Source organism: Mytilus californianus, unplaced genomic scaffold, assembly GCF_021869535.1.
Source record: "Mytilus californianus isolate M0D057914Y unplaced genomic scaffold, xbMytCali1.0.p SCAF_8, whole genome shotgun sequence".
In the NCBI taxonomy this organism is placed as follows: Eukaryota; Metazoa; Mollusca; class Bivalvia; order Mytilida; family Mytilidae; genus Mytilus; species Mytilus californianus.
Genome location: NW_026262734.1, coordinates 84,920,373 through 84,939,008, shown reverse-complemented (window position 1 = coordinate 84,939,008; position 18,636 = coordinate 84,920,373). Strand labels below are relative to the sequence as shown.

Genomic DNA, 18,636 nt, shown 5'->3' with positions numbered 1-18,636 from the left:
CAACACTGAGGTTGTGAGTTCGAACCCCGCTCGTGTGGGTGCACTCGACTCCAATCTTAATTGACTAGGATTGTCAGTTTTCCTATCGAAGGTCGGTGGTTTTCTCCGGGCACTCCGGCTTCCTCCACCAATAAAACTGGCCGCCACGAAATAGCCCAAAAGCGGTGCTTAAAAGTGGCGTTAAAACACCAAAAATCAAATCAAATCAAATCCTGATATTGTGTATTTAATTTATATCAATTATGTGCATTGACTTTTACTTTATTTAAAGCCTGCCAATACTACACTGATTACATGCTCTATAACTGCTGAAGATGGAAGTGAAAAACCTAAGAAAAAAGGTAAGACCCTGTCTTCAAGTTGTTTGATTTATTACATCATTACCCATATAAACTACAAAAAAAACAAATTGGTAAAAAAAACAATTCAATTTGTTTATGTTTGGATTTCTATTTGAAACAAATTTTTCTGGGGTGTTTTCTTATAACAAAGTACAGCTTGTCATGTGATTTGGAAACCCATCAGTGGTCAAACAAGAAATCTTTTTCTTGAAATTGGGTAAGATGAATTGATTCCTTCTGCATCCTGGATATTTATTAAACGAAATGGACTTTTCGAATCTGTAGTATTACTAAGAGTTGTAAAGACATGTTTTTATACCCTTTTATGTTTAGGTGTAAACAGAAAATTGACGATCAAAGGTTTGTTCAATTTACAACAAAACTTGTATTATTTCGATGTAATCACTTTTGGTTTATTTTGAATAAACCTGTAAAATAGTGCCCAAGAAAGCTTGATCTGTAGGATATCCTACTTCTTCTATCTATATGATTATATGCAAATTTTATTCAAATAGTAAAATGAACTTAAGTTCCAAAACCAGTGTTTAACAGTTGAGAAATCAGAACTTCTGGTTTGCAAATGAACAAACAGTAATCACAAAAATCCTGAAAGTAACTAATAAAAACTTCACAAATCAGTAAAGTTCAATTAAAAACAAAATTTGGATTTTTTTTTTTATTTTGGCGAAATAGTTGACAGGGAAGAAAATGACTAAGGGAACCCAGTGCATATTTGTTTATCAATATTTTATTTTATAATTTTTCAGCTGATGTCAGCAACAAGTATTAGGAATAATTTTATCAATTCAGTTCAGTAACAGATAATTTCCTTTTCAGAATTTGTTTTGAATCCTGTAGGAAAATCTCCTGTCTGTATTTTACATGAGTATGCTCAACACACCTTGAAGGTGCAACCAAGATATTCCTTCCAAGAATTAGGTAAGAAGAACTAAATAAAAGTTCAAATGGAAAGTTCTGTTAAAATGACATTCTTATGTTTAAGTCTTCAAACAAAAATATTGATAAGAAATTTTCCAATTTAAATAAAGGTTCCAGATTTGTTGGTTTATTTTTCATTACATTAAACCATTAGAGAAGAGACTTCTTCTGAAAAATTAATTGATTGGTTGATGGATCAGTTTTTATTATCAAGTATAGAAAATTTACAGAATATACAATATAAAAATAAGATGATGTGGTATGATTGCCAATGCAATGAGACAACTCTCCACAAGAGACCAAATGACACAAAATTAACAAATATAAGTCACTGTACGGCCTTCAACAATGAGCAGAGCTCATACCACATAGTCAGCTATAAAAGGCCCCAAAATGACAAATGTATGTATATATTGTATGTGATACTACTATATCTATAACAACTTCTGTATCGATTAATTACTATTTTTACAGAAAATGCTCAGAATCCATATTGTGCCACAGTCCTTATAAACAACATAGAATACGGTAAAGGGTATGCCAGCAGTAAAAAGATGGCCAAAGTTAATGCAGGTTTGTCATGTTTATATAAAAGCTGAAAACTGTAAAGAGAAAAGAAGTACCGGGAATTCGTTTTTCTTCATGGGTACCAATTTTTTTATGGATATTTGATTTCGTGGTTTTGCTGAAATCTATATACATGTCTTTTAACAATTTATTCTTCCTTGAACATTTAAGTTAGTGGTAAACCTTTACAAATGAAATCAACATGAATGGGTACCCCATGCATAAAAATTTATCCACAGTACTTGTTTCAACAGAAATGTGAAGAGATGGGATTTATTGAAACTCTAAAAAATTGCAGTTCAAGTACTGATATAAAACTGTCAGCAAATATTAGAAACTAAGATATTATAATGAGATAATTGACTTAATTATCCAGTTTTTGTCGAGCCTGCGACTTTTGTCGCAGAAAGCTTGACCTAGGGATAGTGATCCGGCGGCGGCTGCGTTAGCTAACTTCTTAAAAGCTTTATATTTTAGAAGGTGGAAGATCTGGATGCTTCATACTTTGTATATGGATGCCTCATGTTACAAAGTTTCCGTCAGTCACATGTCCAATGTCCTTGACCTCATTTTCATGGTTCAGTGACTACTTGAAAAAAAAGTTAAGATTTTTTGTAATGTTAAATTCTCTCTTATTATAAGTAATAGGATAACTATATTTGGTATGTGTGTACCTTGCAAGGTCCTCATGCCTGTCAGACAGTTTTCACTTTACCTCGACCTCATTTCATGGATCAGTGAACAAGGTTCAGTTTTGGTGGTCAAGTCCATATCTCAGATACTATAAGCAATAGGTCTAGTATATTTTGTGTATGGAAGGACTGTAAGGTGTACATGTCCAACTGGCAGGTGTCACCTGACCTTGACCTCATTTTCATGGTTCAGTGGTTATAGTTAAGTTTTTGTGTTTTGGTCTGTTTTTCTTATACTGTATGCAAAAGGTCTACTATATTTGGTGTATGGAATGATTGTAAGGTGTACATGTCTAGCTGGCAGGTGTCATCTGACTTTGACCTCATTTTCATGGTTCAGTGGTCAAAGTTAAGTTTTTGAGTTTTGGTCTTTTTTTCTAATACTATATGCAATAGTTCAACTATAGTTGGTGTATGGGAATATTTTATGATCTATATGTCAGTCACGCAAGGTTTATTTGACCTTGACCTCATTTTCAAGGTTCATTGCTCAGTGTTAAGTTTTTGTGTTTTGGTCTGTTTTTCTTAAACTAAAAGCAATAGGTCAACTATGTTTGTTGTATGGAAGAATTGTTAACTGTACATGCCTGCCTAGCATGGTTTATCTGATCTTGACCTCATTTTCATGGTTCATTGGTCAATGTTTTGTTTACTTGGTTAATGTTAAGTTTATGTGACAGTTGTAATAAAGCTTTATATTTAGGACTATCAACATAATATCAATGATTAGTAAAGAAGGCGAGACATTTCAGCGTGTGCACTCTTGTTTTTTTTTATCTGTAGAAAAATTAAGAATAAAGAGTAAGGAAAATTATTATGGCCTGGGTAAGTCACAAAAACATGTGATATTGATTTATGTGTGCATGGCACATGTTATTGACATCTACCCTGTTGATGGGTAACAAATGATAGTTTTGTAGAAAGATTGTATTAGTTACATGAGTTATGTATCTAATTGAAAAGAAAAAAAAAACAGAAATGGATGTAAAGAGATTATTAAAAATCTAAAAGTTTTACTAAGTAACGTCCATCTTTTTGTTAGGTGCTAGTCGAAACATCCTTCAAGACTTTCCAGTATTTATAAGGTCAATATATTACAGTTTGAATTTCATATTTCATAAATGTATTTTAATAAATATATTTTCAGCAAAAGCAACATTGAGTATCCTGATTCCACAAATGAATAAAGTGAATGAGGAGATGGGAAGGGAAGAAGATCTCTCAGTAAGTTGTAATAAATGAGGATCTGAATGGGGGTCCCTTCATTTCTGTATTCTTCAAAATTTTGGATCATTGATTTTATGCCCCCGCCGTAGCGGAGGGGGCATTAAGTTTTACCCTTGTCCGTCTGTACGTCCGTCCGTCTGTACATCCCAAAGTTGGTTTCCACTCTCTTACTTTAGATTGCCTCAACCAAATGTTATGAAACTTATACACAATGCTTATTACTACAAAATACAGATCAAGTGTGAATTTTGGTGGCGTCACTTTAACAGTTCTAGAGTTATGCCCCTTTACAAATGGAAAAATTGCTGAATTTTTCGGTTCCGTTCTCTAACTTAAGTTTGCCTCTACCAAATATTATGAAACTTATACAACATGCTTATTACCACAAAATACAGATCAAGTTCAAATTTTGTGGGTGTCACTTTTATTGTTCTAGAGTTATGCCCCTTTACAAATGGAAAAATTGCTGAATTTTTTGTTTCCGTTCTCTATCTTAAGTTAGCCTCAACCAAATGTTATGAAACTTATACACAATGCTTATTACCACAAAATACAGATCAAGTTTGAATTTTGGTGGTATCACTTTTATTGTTCTAGAGTTATGCCCTTTACAAATGGAAAAAATTGCTGAATGTTTTGTTTCCGTTTTCTAACTTAAGTTTGCCTCAACCAAATGCTATGAAACTTTTACACAATGCTTATTACCACAAAATACAGATCAAGTTTGAATTTTGGTGGTATCACTTTAACCGTTCTAGAGTTATGCCCTTTACAAATAGAAAAATTGCTGAATTTTTTGTTTCCGTTCTCTAACTTAAGTTAGCCTCAACCAAATGTTATGAAACTTATACACAATGCTTATTACTACAAAATACAGATCATGTTTGTTTTTTTGGGGTGTCACTCTTATTGTTATAGAGTTATGCCCCTTTACAAATGGAAAAATTGCTGAATTTTTCGTTTCCATTCTCTAACTTAAGTTTGCCTCAACCAGATGCATAATTGTTATTACCACAAAAATCAGATCAAGTACAAATTTGTGTAGCGTCACTATGACTTTTTCAGTTATGTCCCTTTATAATTTTATATGATAGATAAGTGGGGGCATCATCTGTGTCCCATGGACACATTCCCCATTTATTTCTCTAGTCTCTATACTTTTTGCCCTTTCAGAAATTATTGCGAGCATTCATTATTGCCATTTTCACATGACCAACCAAAATTCTGGATTTATTAACTGCAAATATAGGAAAAGTTGGATACAGATACACAGCCCTTTATAGCTTGCTGATCGGTGTGAGCCAACTCTCCGTGTTGAAGGCCGTACCTTGACCTATAATGGTTTACTTTTATAAATTGTAACTTGGATGTAGAGTTGTCTCATTGGCACTCATACCACATCTTCCTATACAGCTGCTATATCTATCTACAGATATCAGAACACCAGTTCTTACTTATTATTGTGATACTTGCACAGACAATTAATTTCGCATCAATAAAAATCTCACGATAATTTCTGAATTTTAAGTAACAATTAATTTCCTGCACCTAATATTCTGGTTCCAATTTATACCTAAATTTATCTGATACTCTCTCCATGAAAACTTGATGAGGGATTTTATTTTGAATTAGTGAGTTGTGTTCATACTGATGCTGAATGAAACTTGAATAGAAGTTGTTTCATCACAAGTATGAAAAATAACGTGGTGCTAGACATTTTAAAACATTTATTTATATACAGCAAATTAAATGCCTTCTGACATTCTTTTAATGGGGGGGGGAGGTGTTTCATTACTGGATAAGCAAAAGATTCAGTAAATTTAATTTATAAAATTATGATTTTGTTTCCTTCTTCATTGGCACACTGGGTAGGTTAGTTCTCTGCTTTAGTTTCTTTTATTGTAATCAAAATTTAGATTTAACAAAGATGCATTTTAGTTATATCTGTTTTTTCATTACTTGCAGTTCTTTGATGAAATCAAAATTGAAGACCCCAGAGTGTCAGATTTATGTACCAAGACAGGTCAACCTAGTCCATATCAGCTACTGCTAGAGTGTCTCAAAAGGTCAGTCATCAAAAGTAGGAGGTTCATAAAGGGTTAACATTGGCCCTAAGATTTTATTGAATTGTTTAATTGTCAAAAATACTTAACTTTTTACCCAGAAAAAGTTGTTATATTATTGTTAATACAAAAAAAATCTTTATGGCACATCATATTTGATTATAGAAAAATTCCCAAGGGTACTTTTAAAAGCTTTAGCGCACTAACTTACTGTTCAAGCGCACTGGTGAAATTGATATACAAAAGAAAGGGATAATTAGTTCTACATGTATGTAGGAAAATTATAGAAAAGTTTGTCAAAATATGGAAAATCAATGAAATTAGCATTTGAAGATCAAAGGAAACAACGAAATCACTTAAATAGGTGATAACTGAATTTATCAAATCACTGAAATAGGTGATAATGAAATCACTTGTTTAAGTAGTACCCCTGACTGATTATGCATTATTTGTGTTGAAAATTTTTGCGTCTATGGAATCATCATAAGCTTAGGCACTTTTTACTTTAGTTACAGAATATTTTGGATATTTAAATAGTGGCCAAGGTTTTCCTAAAGCTTTTCCATTGGAAAAATGCACAAAATAATTAAGTTTGACAATATCTCCCAAATCCTGATTTTGGACCCTATAATGACATAATAATGGCATGAATGTACTCTCAAGAAGAGGTTTGTTTTAACTAGCATTACGGATTTAAAATCAACCCATTTAAGAACAAAAATGAGGCTTTCTTGATATTTTATGATAAAGTTGAAATTCAAGGCCAAATTTTGCCAAAAGCCAACTTTGTACTTTATGGAACATTGCCAAGTGTAAAATGTTCAAATACTTTGTCACGAGTTAAATCAGATCCAAATATTTTAAATGTCTAGGCTTGGTGTGTTTGATTAGATATTGACATTTTTAAGAAACTTCATATAAAGAGACTTAATAAACATGAACATCTGTCAGAAAATGTTCTGTTTACAGTTACCAGATATTAGTGTGTTTGATTAACCATCGCATTGTAATCATGCATAGATTTCTTTAAGCACTCATACTAAGCTAGATTACACTGGAGGTCACTCAGACTCAAATTTTATTCTCTGTAGTGGGAAATATATAATAATAGGCTGTTGTCAGAAGAAGTAAATGTACTGCAGCTGAACAGACTTGATATATATATGATTTAAAAAAAAACAACAATGAATTTAAATTTATGGAGTAAAGTACAATTGGATGCTTCACATGCTTGTTTAACATTCAGTGGTAATATTTCATGCATGTTCAGGACGAAAAAAAACCAAACAGCACTTGTGACGGGATCTTGGTAACACTTAAGGGAATATACTCCAAAATCTCTCAAAATAAATTATGAATAAACACCATTAGATATGAAATGCAAGCTATTTCAGATTAAAAGAGAACAGCATGAAAGTGTGTTCAAGAGTTTTAGTATGAAAAAAAGTTTCCAATTTTGATGCATGTATCAGGATTTTGTTACAATTTTATTTAAAGGTAAATATTCGAATTTTCTTTTACTTTCAGAAATTATGGCATGGGAGATACTCATGTGAAGACAGATGTAACACCTCTAAGACACCAGAAGAGTGAATACACACTGACAGTTGGAAAGCATAGTGTTACAGTAAGTACAATCTGATTTAAATACAGATTCAGTGTCCAATCTTGTAAGGAAGCAAAGCTTGGACACAGGATCAGTATTTTAATCAGATTGATAGTAAGTAGACAAAAGTTTAAAAAAACGTGGGTTTCCTTCAGAATTGTCATACAAATAAATACTTGGTTCCAATAACCCAAGAGTAATCGGTTTTCTGTCATGGTTTAAAATTTACAGATTTTATAGTCATAAAGTTTTTAATAGTCAAGCACATAGCTGATTATTTTTGTAAGGTCTATCTTAATTCTGAAGTAAATTAAAGATTCTACACAACAATGGCATTTTTTTCTATCTTAAATCTATTTAATGTCAAAGTTCAACAGAAATTATAAAAGAACTTGTGGAAAGTAGGTATGTCAACGAGTACTCGAGTATTCGAGTATCGCTCGGTAGTACCGAGTATCGAATACCAAAACGATACTCGACTAATCGATCTCCTGTTAGAATATTGCTGTCTTCTTTATTAGACCCCTACCAACGAAGTTTGCACTCTTTCCATCTGTCTGTTTGTCTGTCCATCCGTCAGTTTGTCAAATCAGTTTTCCACACTTTTTTTCTTCATGCTTGAAGATATTGATTTGATATTTGGTGTATTGTTTTATCATGACAAGTTACAGATCAAATTCGAATTTTGTTCCGGTCTGATGATTTTGTGCAGAGTTATGGTCCTTGGACTTAGAAAAATTCACTCAAATAATCAGTTTTCCACACTTTTTTTCTTCATGCTTGAAGATATTGATTTGATATTTGGTGTATTGTTTTATCATGACAAGTTACAGATCAAATTCGAATTTTGTTCCGGTCTGATGATTTTGTGCAGAGTTATGGTACTTGGACTAAGAAAATTCACTCAGTTTTCCACACTTTTTATACGACCGCAAAAAAATTTTGTGGTCGTATATTGGTATGACGTTGGCGTCGTCGTCGTCATCCGGCGTCGTCGTCCGAAGACACATTGGTTTTCGCACTCTAACTTTAGTTTAATTGAATGGATCTTTTTGATATTTGACCATAAGGTTAAATACCACAAAAGGAAGGTTGGGATTGATTTTGGGGGTTATGGTACCAACAGTTAAGGAATTAGGGGCCAAAAAGGGGCCAAAAATAAGCATTTTCTAGTTTCCAGACAATAACTGTGGAACGGTGTATGGATCTCTCTGAAATTATACTACAAGTTTCCATACCACCAAGGATGGTTAGGATTTGCTTTGGGGGGTTATGGCTCAAACAGTTTAGGATTTAGGGGCAAAAAAAAGGGGGAAAAACAAGGTTGTCCTGGTTAATGGACAAATACTGTAGTACAAAACATAATTTAAAGCAGTGTAAGGGAGATAAATCAAATACATCATTGAAATTATCTCCCTTACACTGCTTTTAAATTATGTATAAAGTAATGGTTAATGAACAATAAAGATAATTTAAAACAGTGTAAGGGAGGTAATCCAAATACAACGTTTTGGTTACTTCCCTTACACTGCTTTTAAATTATGTTTAAAGAAATGCATATTTATAAAGGAAGACCAGTAAAAATATCTGCAAATGTTGCATCTTTTTTTTTTACAAAAAAATCCATATGAAAGATTTGACACTATATTTTTAATTCTATTATAAAATAGATTAAGTTAGCACTATGGTAAATTTAAATGGGTAATTATGGTTGCCAACTCCATTGGAAATTTGAATTGAGATTATGGCCATATCTTGAGGGAAAGAATTTTTTGGGGGAAAAAAAGGGGGGGGGGGATAAAAAGAAATTGTGGGGGGTCAATTTTTTCTCATTTCAGATTTCAGAAATTAAAAAGAATTATTCTTCAAATATTATTTTTTTTTCAAATTTCAAATGTTGAAAAATTTCAAGAAGTAATCTTTAATTGCACAGTATGGCGCATTAGATTTGTAAAATCTTTGATCACATTTATTTATTTGTTATGCCGAATCTAACAGTGTATTTAGATTTTTAATTTTGGGTCCAGTTTTCAAATTGGTCTACATTAAGGTCCAAAGGGTCCAAAATTAAACTTTGTTTGATTTTAGCAAAAATTGAATATATGAGGTTCTTTGATATGCTGAATCTAAACGTGTATTTAGATTTTTGATTTTTGGCCCAGTTTTCAAGTTGGTCCAAATTGGGGTCCAAAATTAAACTTTGTTTGATTTCAACAAAAATTGAATATATGGGGTTCTTTGATATGCTGAATCTAACCATGTATTTAGATTTTTTATTTGTCAACCCCGTTATCAAATTGGTTCATATTGAGGTCAAAAGGGTCCAAATTTAACTTTGTTTGATTTCATCTAAAATTGAATTATTGGGGTTCTTTGATATTCCAAATCTAACCGTGTATTTAGATTTTTAATTTTGGGTCCTGTTTTTTAAATTGGTCTACATTAAGGTCCAAAGGGTCCAAAATTAAACTTAGTTTGATTTTAACAAAAATTGAATTCTTGGGGTTCTTTGATATGCTGAATCTAAACATGTGTTTAGATTTTTGATTATGGACCCAGTTTTCAAGTTGGTCCAAGATAGGGTCCAATATTTAAACTTTGTTTGATTTCAACAAAAATTGAATATATGGGGTTCTTTGATATGCTGAATCTAAACATGTATTTAGATTTTTGATTATGGGCCCAGTTTTCAAGTTGGTCCAAAATGGGGTCCAAAATTAAACTTTGTTTGATTTCAACAAAAATTGAATATATGAGGTTCTTTGATATGCTGAATCTAACCATGTATTTAGATTTTTTATTTGTGGACCCCGCTATCAAATTGGTTCATATTGAGGTCAAAAGGGTCCAAAATTAAACTTTGTTTGATTTCATCAAAAATTGAATTATTGGGGTTCTTTGATATGCCAAATCTAACCGTGTTTTTAGATTTTTAATTTGGGTCCCGTTTTTTAAATTGGTCTTCATTGAGGTCCAAAGGGTCCAAAATTAAACTTAGTTTGATTTTAACAAAAATTGAATTCTTGGGGTTCTTTGATATGCTGAATCTAAACATGTGTTTAGATTTTTGATTATGGGCCCAGTTTTCAAGTTTTTCCAAGTTGGGGTCCAAAATTAAACTTTTTTTGATTTCAACAAAAATTGAATATATGGGGTTCTTTGATATGCTGAATCTAACCATGAATTTAGATTTTTTATTTGTGGGCCCCGCTATCAAATTGGTTCATATTGAGGTCAAAAGGGTCCAAAATTAAACTTTGTTTGATTTCATCAAAAATTGAATTATTGGGGTTATTTGATATTCCAAATCTAACCGTGTATTTAGATTTTTAATTTTAAGTCCCGTTTTTTAAATTGGTCTACATTAAGGTCCAAAGGGTCCAAAATTAAACTTAGTTTGATTTTAGCAAAAATTGAATTCTTGGGGTTCTTTGATATGCTGAATCTAAACATGTGTTTAGATTTTTGATTATGGGCCCAGTTTTCAAGTTGGTCCAAGTTGGGGTCCAAAATTAAACTTTGTTTGATTTTAACAAAAATTGAATATATGGGGTTCTTTGATATGCTGAATCTAACCATGTATTTTGATTTTGGACATTGGACCATAATAGGTAAATTAAAAAAAATCAAATTCTTAGACCACATTCTTTCTGTGTCAGAAACCTATGCTGTGTCAAATATTTAATAACAATCCAAATTCAGAGCTGTATCAAGCTTGAATGTTGTGTCCATACTTGCCCCAACTGTTCAGGGTTCGACCTCTGCGGTCGTATCAAGCTGCGCCCCAGCGAAGCATTTTATTTTTGTCATGCTTGAAGATATTGATTTGATAATTGGTATATAGTTTTATCATGACAAGTTATAGATCAAGTTAGCATTTTGTTCCTGTACAATGAATTTTTAACCGGTAGGGGACTTTGTATTGCCATGCAATACTCTTAGAATGCTTGTTTAAAATATATTCTAATTATATCTTCTTGAGAACTTCTTTCGGAAAATTAAATAGGCATCACTGATTAATCATACAAGTAAATAAAATGCATTTTGTTTCGAATGCTTCTAAATTGTCATTTAAAATACCTCTGAAAATATGTGGGCTTTACCTAGGCTAACACTATAAACATGTTAAACTAAATATGTATTAGCCATTCTGTCACATTGGTACAGTCAGAGCAAATATTTTCGTCTGCAAGACTGTAATTTACAAAGTTGCAAAACCGACTCCCCAATAACAGTTGACAAGAAAATGTTTCCAAATAAAACAATTTCGTTGCATCCTCTGGTGACCCTCAGTGAATAGTTAAACTTCTAATCCTTACGCCTATGTAAGCATTAAATTTGTTTTCTTAATGATTACCAAATACTATTGTTTGATATGGTTTTTCCTTGTTATAAATTTGAAATAGGCGTTCATTAAATTATATTGACTAGATTATTGTTTTTTTACATAATTAGTACTTGTAGGTAATGAACTTTTAATTATGGTTTGTGATTCCTTGTCCCAGATACTTATGTAGATGGCTTTTTGTTCGCTGAACAACAAACCACAGAATGTAAAATACGAAAATTTGTGTTTGTGTGTTGTAGATATATTCCCGAGCGAGTTCTCGAGTATCGCTCGATAAAACTAACGAGTACTGGATTCGTTATTGATCACCGAGTTTACATCCCTGGTAGAAAGTATTAGGAATTATAATAGTTTTAAAAAATGGTGAGATGGTATGCCAACTTTCCTGCATTATGTAGCTCATTACTTTTACATGCTGTTATCTATTTTTAATTACAGATTGTATGTAAAAATAAAAGAGAGGGAAAACAGAGAGCAGCACAAGCAATGCTACAGGTAAATAACATATGTGTTTGTTTGATTGTTGGGGTTTATTGTTAATGAATGTAATGATATAATGTCAAATGTAATATATTAAAATGTGAAAAGTGCAATAATGACACAATACATAGTAAGGTCATAAAAATACCATATTGACAAATTTTAATTCTTTTTTATTGTTTTACACATGTTTCTTTATTGTTATGAGCATCCACTAAATTAAACTGTGACCATATAAACTAGAACATTGAATGTCTGTTCTAGAGGGAGTAATTTTTCTCTTCCAAAAGAAATGAACAGTTCAGTACAAACATTTGGCATTGGTGATTGGTTATTTATGTTGTTGGGTTACTATCTAGTTGATTTATACCCCACATTTCTTATACTCATTATCATGGATTTTCACTTTATACTAAAAATATGGTGTATCAAATAGTCTTCAATATAAAAAAAAAACCCCACTTCTAATGCATTGAATCTCACAGCACAGTTTTCAACAGTTCCTAAATGTAGATCTTGTACTTATATGGTATAAAGCATGTACAGTTCCGAACAGTCCAGATAAAAGTTGCAGACGTAATCTCCACAGTTGACAATAGCTATTTTTAGAAAACATAATGACTACCTTTCTGTTGTTTTGGGTCTTAACATTAAGAGATGAGGATTCAAAACAAAATCCATATCACAGTTTTCTCAAGCTCTTATTTTTTATATTTCAGCAACTTCATACACACATTACTAGTCTAGGATCTTTACTACGTTTGTATGGACAAACAACAGGGAAATTATTCAAAGATAAGAAGGTTAGTTTGAGTGTATATACTTTTAAGTTTTCTTCATATTTAGAGTTATTGCATTTATTATTGGGTGGAATTCAACTAATTAAATAGATATAGCTCTTTTCATGTCAACTGCTGAATACCATTAAAGATGTTATGAAAATAATTTAGTACAAGCTTAAGCTTGGATTTACATAATATCTGCAAAGACTTAGCAACTATTCCTTGTCACGATCACACAGACAAATGACTTCACTTAAAAACAGATGTGGGACCCAGGGTAAGCACTTTGGAAACTCAATTATGGGTGGGTATAAATAGAATATATTTTTACAATGAAATTAATTATAAAATTGGCTTTTATAAATGTTTATCCCATTTTCAAAGTATCATCCCTGGTACCATGTATATTTTTAAGGAACAGGTGGAAATAGCTTGTTAAGTCTTAAATGGTTTAGCTATCTCCTAATAAAGGACAACGTGTTGAATGTGGGGGTCATAACTTTTTCAGCATGAAACAGGCATAATGAAGAGAATGTCACAACAAATAATTTCAACCTTTTAATAGGTACATACTTTAGTTCAAAGGTCTAGGGTCAGGGTGAAAACCTTGTATTATTTTTGAATTACTTTATCAGCTAGGCCTTGTTAGTGTGAGTCTTTATCAAACTTGGAATAATTTATCATTAAGAGATAAAGACTATCTAGTAGTTTATTTTTACCTTTACTGATTGATTGATTCCAAATGCCACCTCAGTTTCTTATGGCTATATCATGGCCAATAGAGTGAAATTAAAAAAGATAAATAGCAAAACAATTATCATGATTATATTCTCTGCATAACTGTATGATTTTGACTTGCAGAAGGAGGAAGAGTCTATCACTGAACTTCAAACACAGACACATTCCAACAAACCAAATACAGCTTTACTAGATAAACTAAGAAAGGAAATGGTCAAATTACAAGCACAGAGAGTAAGTATATGTAGTTTTATGATCATTATTTTAAAAACTTGAAATACCGTTATTAAATGCATTAGAGATACATAGAGACCTTTGGTGAGTCCACTGATTGAGATTAAAAGGGGTAAGGGTAAAGATCAAGTTCAACCAAGCCACTTGTTTATTTGCCTATCCCTAGTCTGTAACCACATTATTGGTTGTCTTTTGTCATATCTAAATGGTAATTTTTCTTGCCATAGGCCTGCAACCAGAATGCAAGATATAGGGATTAAAATTTTGGCTTCCCCACAAACTAAGTATAAAGCTTCATAGTTTAGACAGTAGCAGACTTGGATGCTTCATAGCTTGTATGTGGTTTCATCTGACCTTGACTTTTTTGCATTAATTATTGGACAATGTTTAAATTTTGTGGTTTTGTCTATTTTTTCAGATACTATAATCAATATATTTGGTTTTGATAATAGTTAAAAGGTTAACATGGCTGTCTGGCAGGTTTCATATGACCTTGACCTCATTTTCATGGTTGATTGGTCAATATTAAGGTGTGTTTGTCTGTCAATGCCTAATTGACTAGGATTGTCCGTTTTCTTACTGAGGTCGTGGTTCTCTCCTTGCACTCCAGCTTCCTCCACCAATAAAAATTAATCACCATGAAATAGCATAATAGTGCTGAAAATGGCGCTAAACACCAATTAATCAATCAATCAATCAATCTTGTCTCAATGGTTGATATAAAAGATCAGAGAAAATGTATTAAACTTATATTTTTTTAATCAGATCTCCATTCACGTAATATTTGCTACTTTTCGTGTCTGTATTAATAACCTAATTATCAAAATGTTGTTTCATAAATTAATCTTATGATATTATTGATATTTTTTCCAGAAATCGTTAACTTCTAAGGGAAGTTTGCTGATAGACAAAGTGCCAGGTGGTGTGACGAGTTTGGATCTGTGAAAAGTCGGGACTGTGATAAGAGTGTTGTCATGGAAACAATGCAATATATTAAAAGAACACACTGAAAGAAGATTTTTTTATTAAACTGTAAACCAAAACCACTTTATAAAGTTTTACCAAATGATCTAATAGAGGTGATGTCAGAATATGTTGTGACAAATTTTTTAGGGACTTTTATTTGAGTTAATTTTTGGTTGTAATAGATATAAAAAACACAAATACAAATTAAAAATCTTCATACTTCTTATGCATATATTTCTTCTAGGGAACTGTTTTATTTGAATATTAAATTGCAAAAAAGTAAAGTTTTTTTCACATGAAAAGCCTAATAAAAAAAATATTTTGACAGAACTTTGGCCATTTTCCTTTTAAAAAGAATTTTGGTTGTAGGTTGATTTTGAGAGTTACTTCCTTTCCTCCCCTGATTCAAGATTGACAGTCAAATAATTTATGTTTAAGTCAGGTTTTTTTTTATCTGTAAAAAGTTACACTGGTTCAGTTCCTTCCTATCTCCCACATCCATTTCAATGGAATATCCTTGTACAGGATTTATTGACTTTTTTATACAGTTCAAAGGTTGATTTGGGTTTAGAGTGAACACCTCAAGAGTATATTAGAATTTAACACCATTGAATTTCATGGGTTAAAATCAATATTTTTTAAACAAGGTAAATGGCATGAAGCCAAATTTATTAACTCCTACTGTTCAAAGGGATAAACAGACCTTTCAATTTTCAAGGCCAAATATTTATTTTCTAGGTTAATATACCTATTTTAACAGAATTGTAATTTGACTGATACAGGTGTTTTTCAAATGACCATAAATATGCTTGTGTTACAAATGAAACGCTTATTGATCCCATAGGAATGCCTCTATAAAATGAAGTGTTTTTTTTCTAAATGGAAGTATTTGGTGTCTATGATATGTAGTAAATCCCGTACTATGATGTAAAATTTATATATTTTATACTTGCTTAAGGGGAGATAATTTTCTTTTTTCCTGAAAGGCTCATGTGGGCAGTTGTCTCCCCAATATATCATGAGTGACTACGATTTCTACCAATTTTTAAATCAATCAGTATTAAATTTGGCTTCGTTTACTTCTTAAGAATGTCCATAACCATTAACAATTTGGTATGAAAAAAAGTAAGTATTAAGTCAAATCTTACATGTAAATCCATTATAAAATATAAAATTTCAATCCTGGTATCTATGATGAGTTTATTTGTATCTAAACTACGCGCAAACAATGTTATCTAAATTTTAACTGGTTTATGCAATTTAATACAAGTTTTTATGGTATATTTGATAGGATTTTTTTCCTAATTCGTTTTTAAAAAGAAAAAAAGATCTGAGAAATAACCTTTATTTTCAGCTGCTTTAAGCATCCAGTGACAATTAATAGCAGCTAGCTAAGAGAAATAGAAACTAATACTGTAAAAATTTTGAAGGAATGAGCATAAAATTCCTTCACTATCTTAATTTTACATTTGTGCCATATTTGACAGTATTTACTATGTATGATTTTTTTTTTGTGCAGAATAAAAAAGACACTCAAAATGGTGCTATATTTATACAAACCATATCACTTTAAAATTAAAAGGAAACTTTAAATGTATTTTTGCTTTATAAAAAGAAGTGGGTAAAGTAGATAAAAAGATTTCAATTTAAAGTTTTAACTTTGAAAGTTTAAAAAAAAAGCAATGAAGTGTGTGACTGTTAAGATGTCTAAATAAATCAGAAAATATTTTTTAAAAAGCGTGAATACAGTAAATTCTATAATTTCATAGAATCATGAGATTATGAAACATGGCACACTAGAAATCTAAATGTGTGTGAGTATATGTAGTGTGATTGTAATGTGTGTATTGGGTGTTGTTTATATGGTATTTACTTTAAAAGTATGATGGAAAGAATAAATTATAGTGCTGATTATTTCATAAGAAAACATTTTTCATCTTAATTTATACACAACATATATGTATACACATTGTTATATAAATGTTTTTTGAAAATCAGAAAAATTAAGTATACATGAAAAACCTAAATGGTAAATAGTAGGAACATTATGTCAAATAAATTTGTGATAATTGGTGTTGTGTGTTTCTTTTTCTTTCTTATTGTGTCTGGCCTGCAACAAAAGTGGCAGAATGCAAGACTTAGGGATGCTAAACCAGCCACAGCAACGTAGTAAACTGTATAAAGCTTTGTATTTAAGAAGGTTGAAGACGTTGATGCTTCATATCTTCTATATAGCTGTTAACATTTTCCATGATGTTTGTCACTGATGACAAAATGGAGTTCACATTTAGTATTTGACTTTTTTCATTTTTTTTTTCTGCCCCTGTCACGGCTGAGGGGGCATAAGTTTTACCCTTGTCCGTCTTTACGTCTGTACATCCCAAAGTTAGTTTCTGCAATCTAACTTTATTTTCCCTCAACCAAATGTTATGAGACTTATACACAATACTTATTACCAAAAAACAGAGATCACTTTTGAATTTTGGTGGCGCTGTCACCATTCATTAGTTATGTCCCTTAATAAATGAAAAAATTGGCAAATTTGCAGTTTCTGCAATCTAACTTAATTTTGCCTCGACCAAATGATATGAAACTTATACACAATGCTTATTACCACTTAACTCGGATCAATTTTTAATTTGGTTGGTTTCACTTCCACTTTTCTCAAGTTATGTCTCTTTATAAATGGAAAAAATGCTAAATTTGACGTTTCCGCACTCTAAATTTAGGTAGCCTCAACCAAATGTTATGAAACTTATACACAATGCTTATTACCACCAAACACATCAAGTTTGAATTTTGTTGGCGTCACTTTGGCTGTTCTTGAGTAATGTCCCTTTGTAAATTAAAAAATTGCAAGCGATATCTGCATCCATAGAAACATTTTTCATTTATTGAAATTTAACAGTTAAGATGAAATGGTCTTGGATAGATTGGAAAATGGCACTTTACATTGTTTCAGTGCGACAACTAATGAAACAGTCCACCAAAGCTTTGAAATGTTAATATGTTAATACTGATTACCATTTTCACCAACCGGTATGCCGTTCAGCATTTTTGTTTCTTGACAGATTCGAAAATGACAATTTGTATCTTTTCTGTGCAAAAACTTATCAACTAGTTCTGCAAATGCTTTTCCACTTTTAATATGTTGTTACTGACGACAAATGGAGGTCAAGTTTGATATTAACTTTTTTTCACTTTTACTGTTCAAGACATGTGATCCTTGATAGATTGAAAAATAGGCACATCATGTGGCAAGTCAAACAAGCCTGATATCGCTATCAGTAATTATACATCAATTTCATTCCTAATGGCTGCCGTCTTAAGTTCAAAAATGGTTACCTTAATTAAAAAAAACGAAAACTTGGTTTGGTGTAAATATGACATCAATTCTTGTCATGGAGTTACTGCCTTAAATGACAATTTTTACCAATATTTAGCATTTTTTCAGAAACTATATTAGATAGTAAACCAGTAATTAGCAAAAATCTTCAACTAAATGATGAGATCTACAAACAATAATCGACATGGCTGAAATAGTAATTGAAGGTCTTAGAGGAGTTATTAGCCTTGAGAGATGATGTTTTATGCATTTTTGTGTTTTTTGCAAAAAACAATAATAGATGGAGGGAAATTGAAAAAGCAAAAAT

The 18,636-nt window shown here is 31.5% G+C and overlaps 1 protein-coding gene across 1 annotated transcript in view; it reads left to right on the top strand.

Annotated features, from left to right (window-relative positions):
* Positions 1-17,057, top strand: part of LOC127713035 (microprocessor complex subunit DGCR8-like) — a 32,533-nt gene extending 15,476 nt beyond the window's left edge. Inside the window, exons 9-18 of the mRNA XM_052219635.1 lie at positions 272-341; positions 1,179-1,280; positions 1,755-1,853; positions 3,687-3,763; positions 5,732-5,832; positions 7,357-7,456; positions 12,222-12,278; positions 12,983-13,066; positions 13,907-14,017; positions 14,891-17,057. Of these exons, the coding sequence (XP_052075595.1) occupies positions 272-341; positions 1,179-1,280; positions 1,755-1,853; positions 3,687-3,763; positions 5,732-5,832; positions 7,357-7,456; positions 12,222-12,278; positions 12,983-13,066; positions 13,907-14,017; positions 14,891-14,962 (873 nt within the window). The 3' untranslated portion in view covers positions 14,963-17,057. The remainder of the gene's footprint in view (positions 1-271; positions 342-1,178; positions 1,281-1,754; positions 1,854-3,686; positions 3,764-5,731; positions 5,833-7,356; positions 7,457-12,221; positions 12,279-12,982; positions 13,067-13,906; positions 14,018-14,890) is intronic.
* The last annotated feature ends 1,579 nt before the right edge of the window (positions 17,058-18,636 follow it).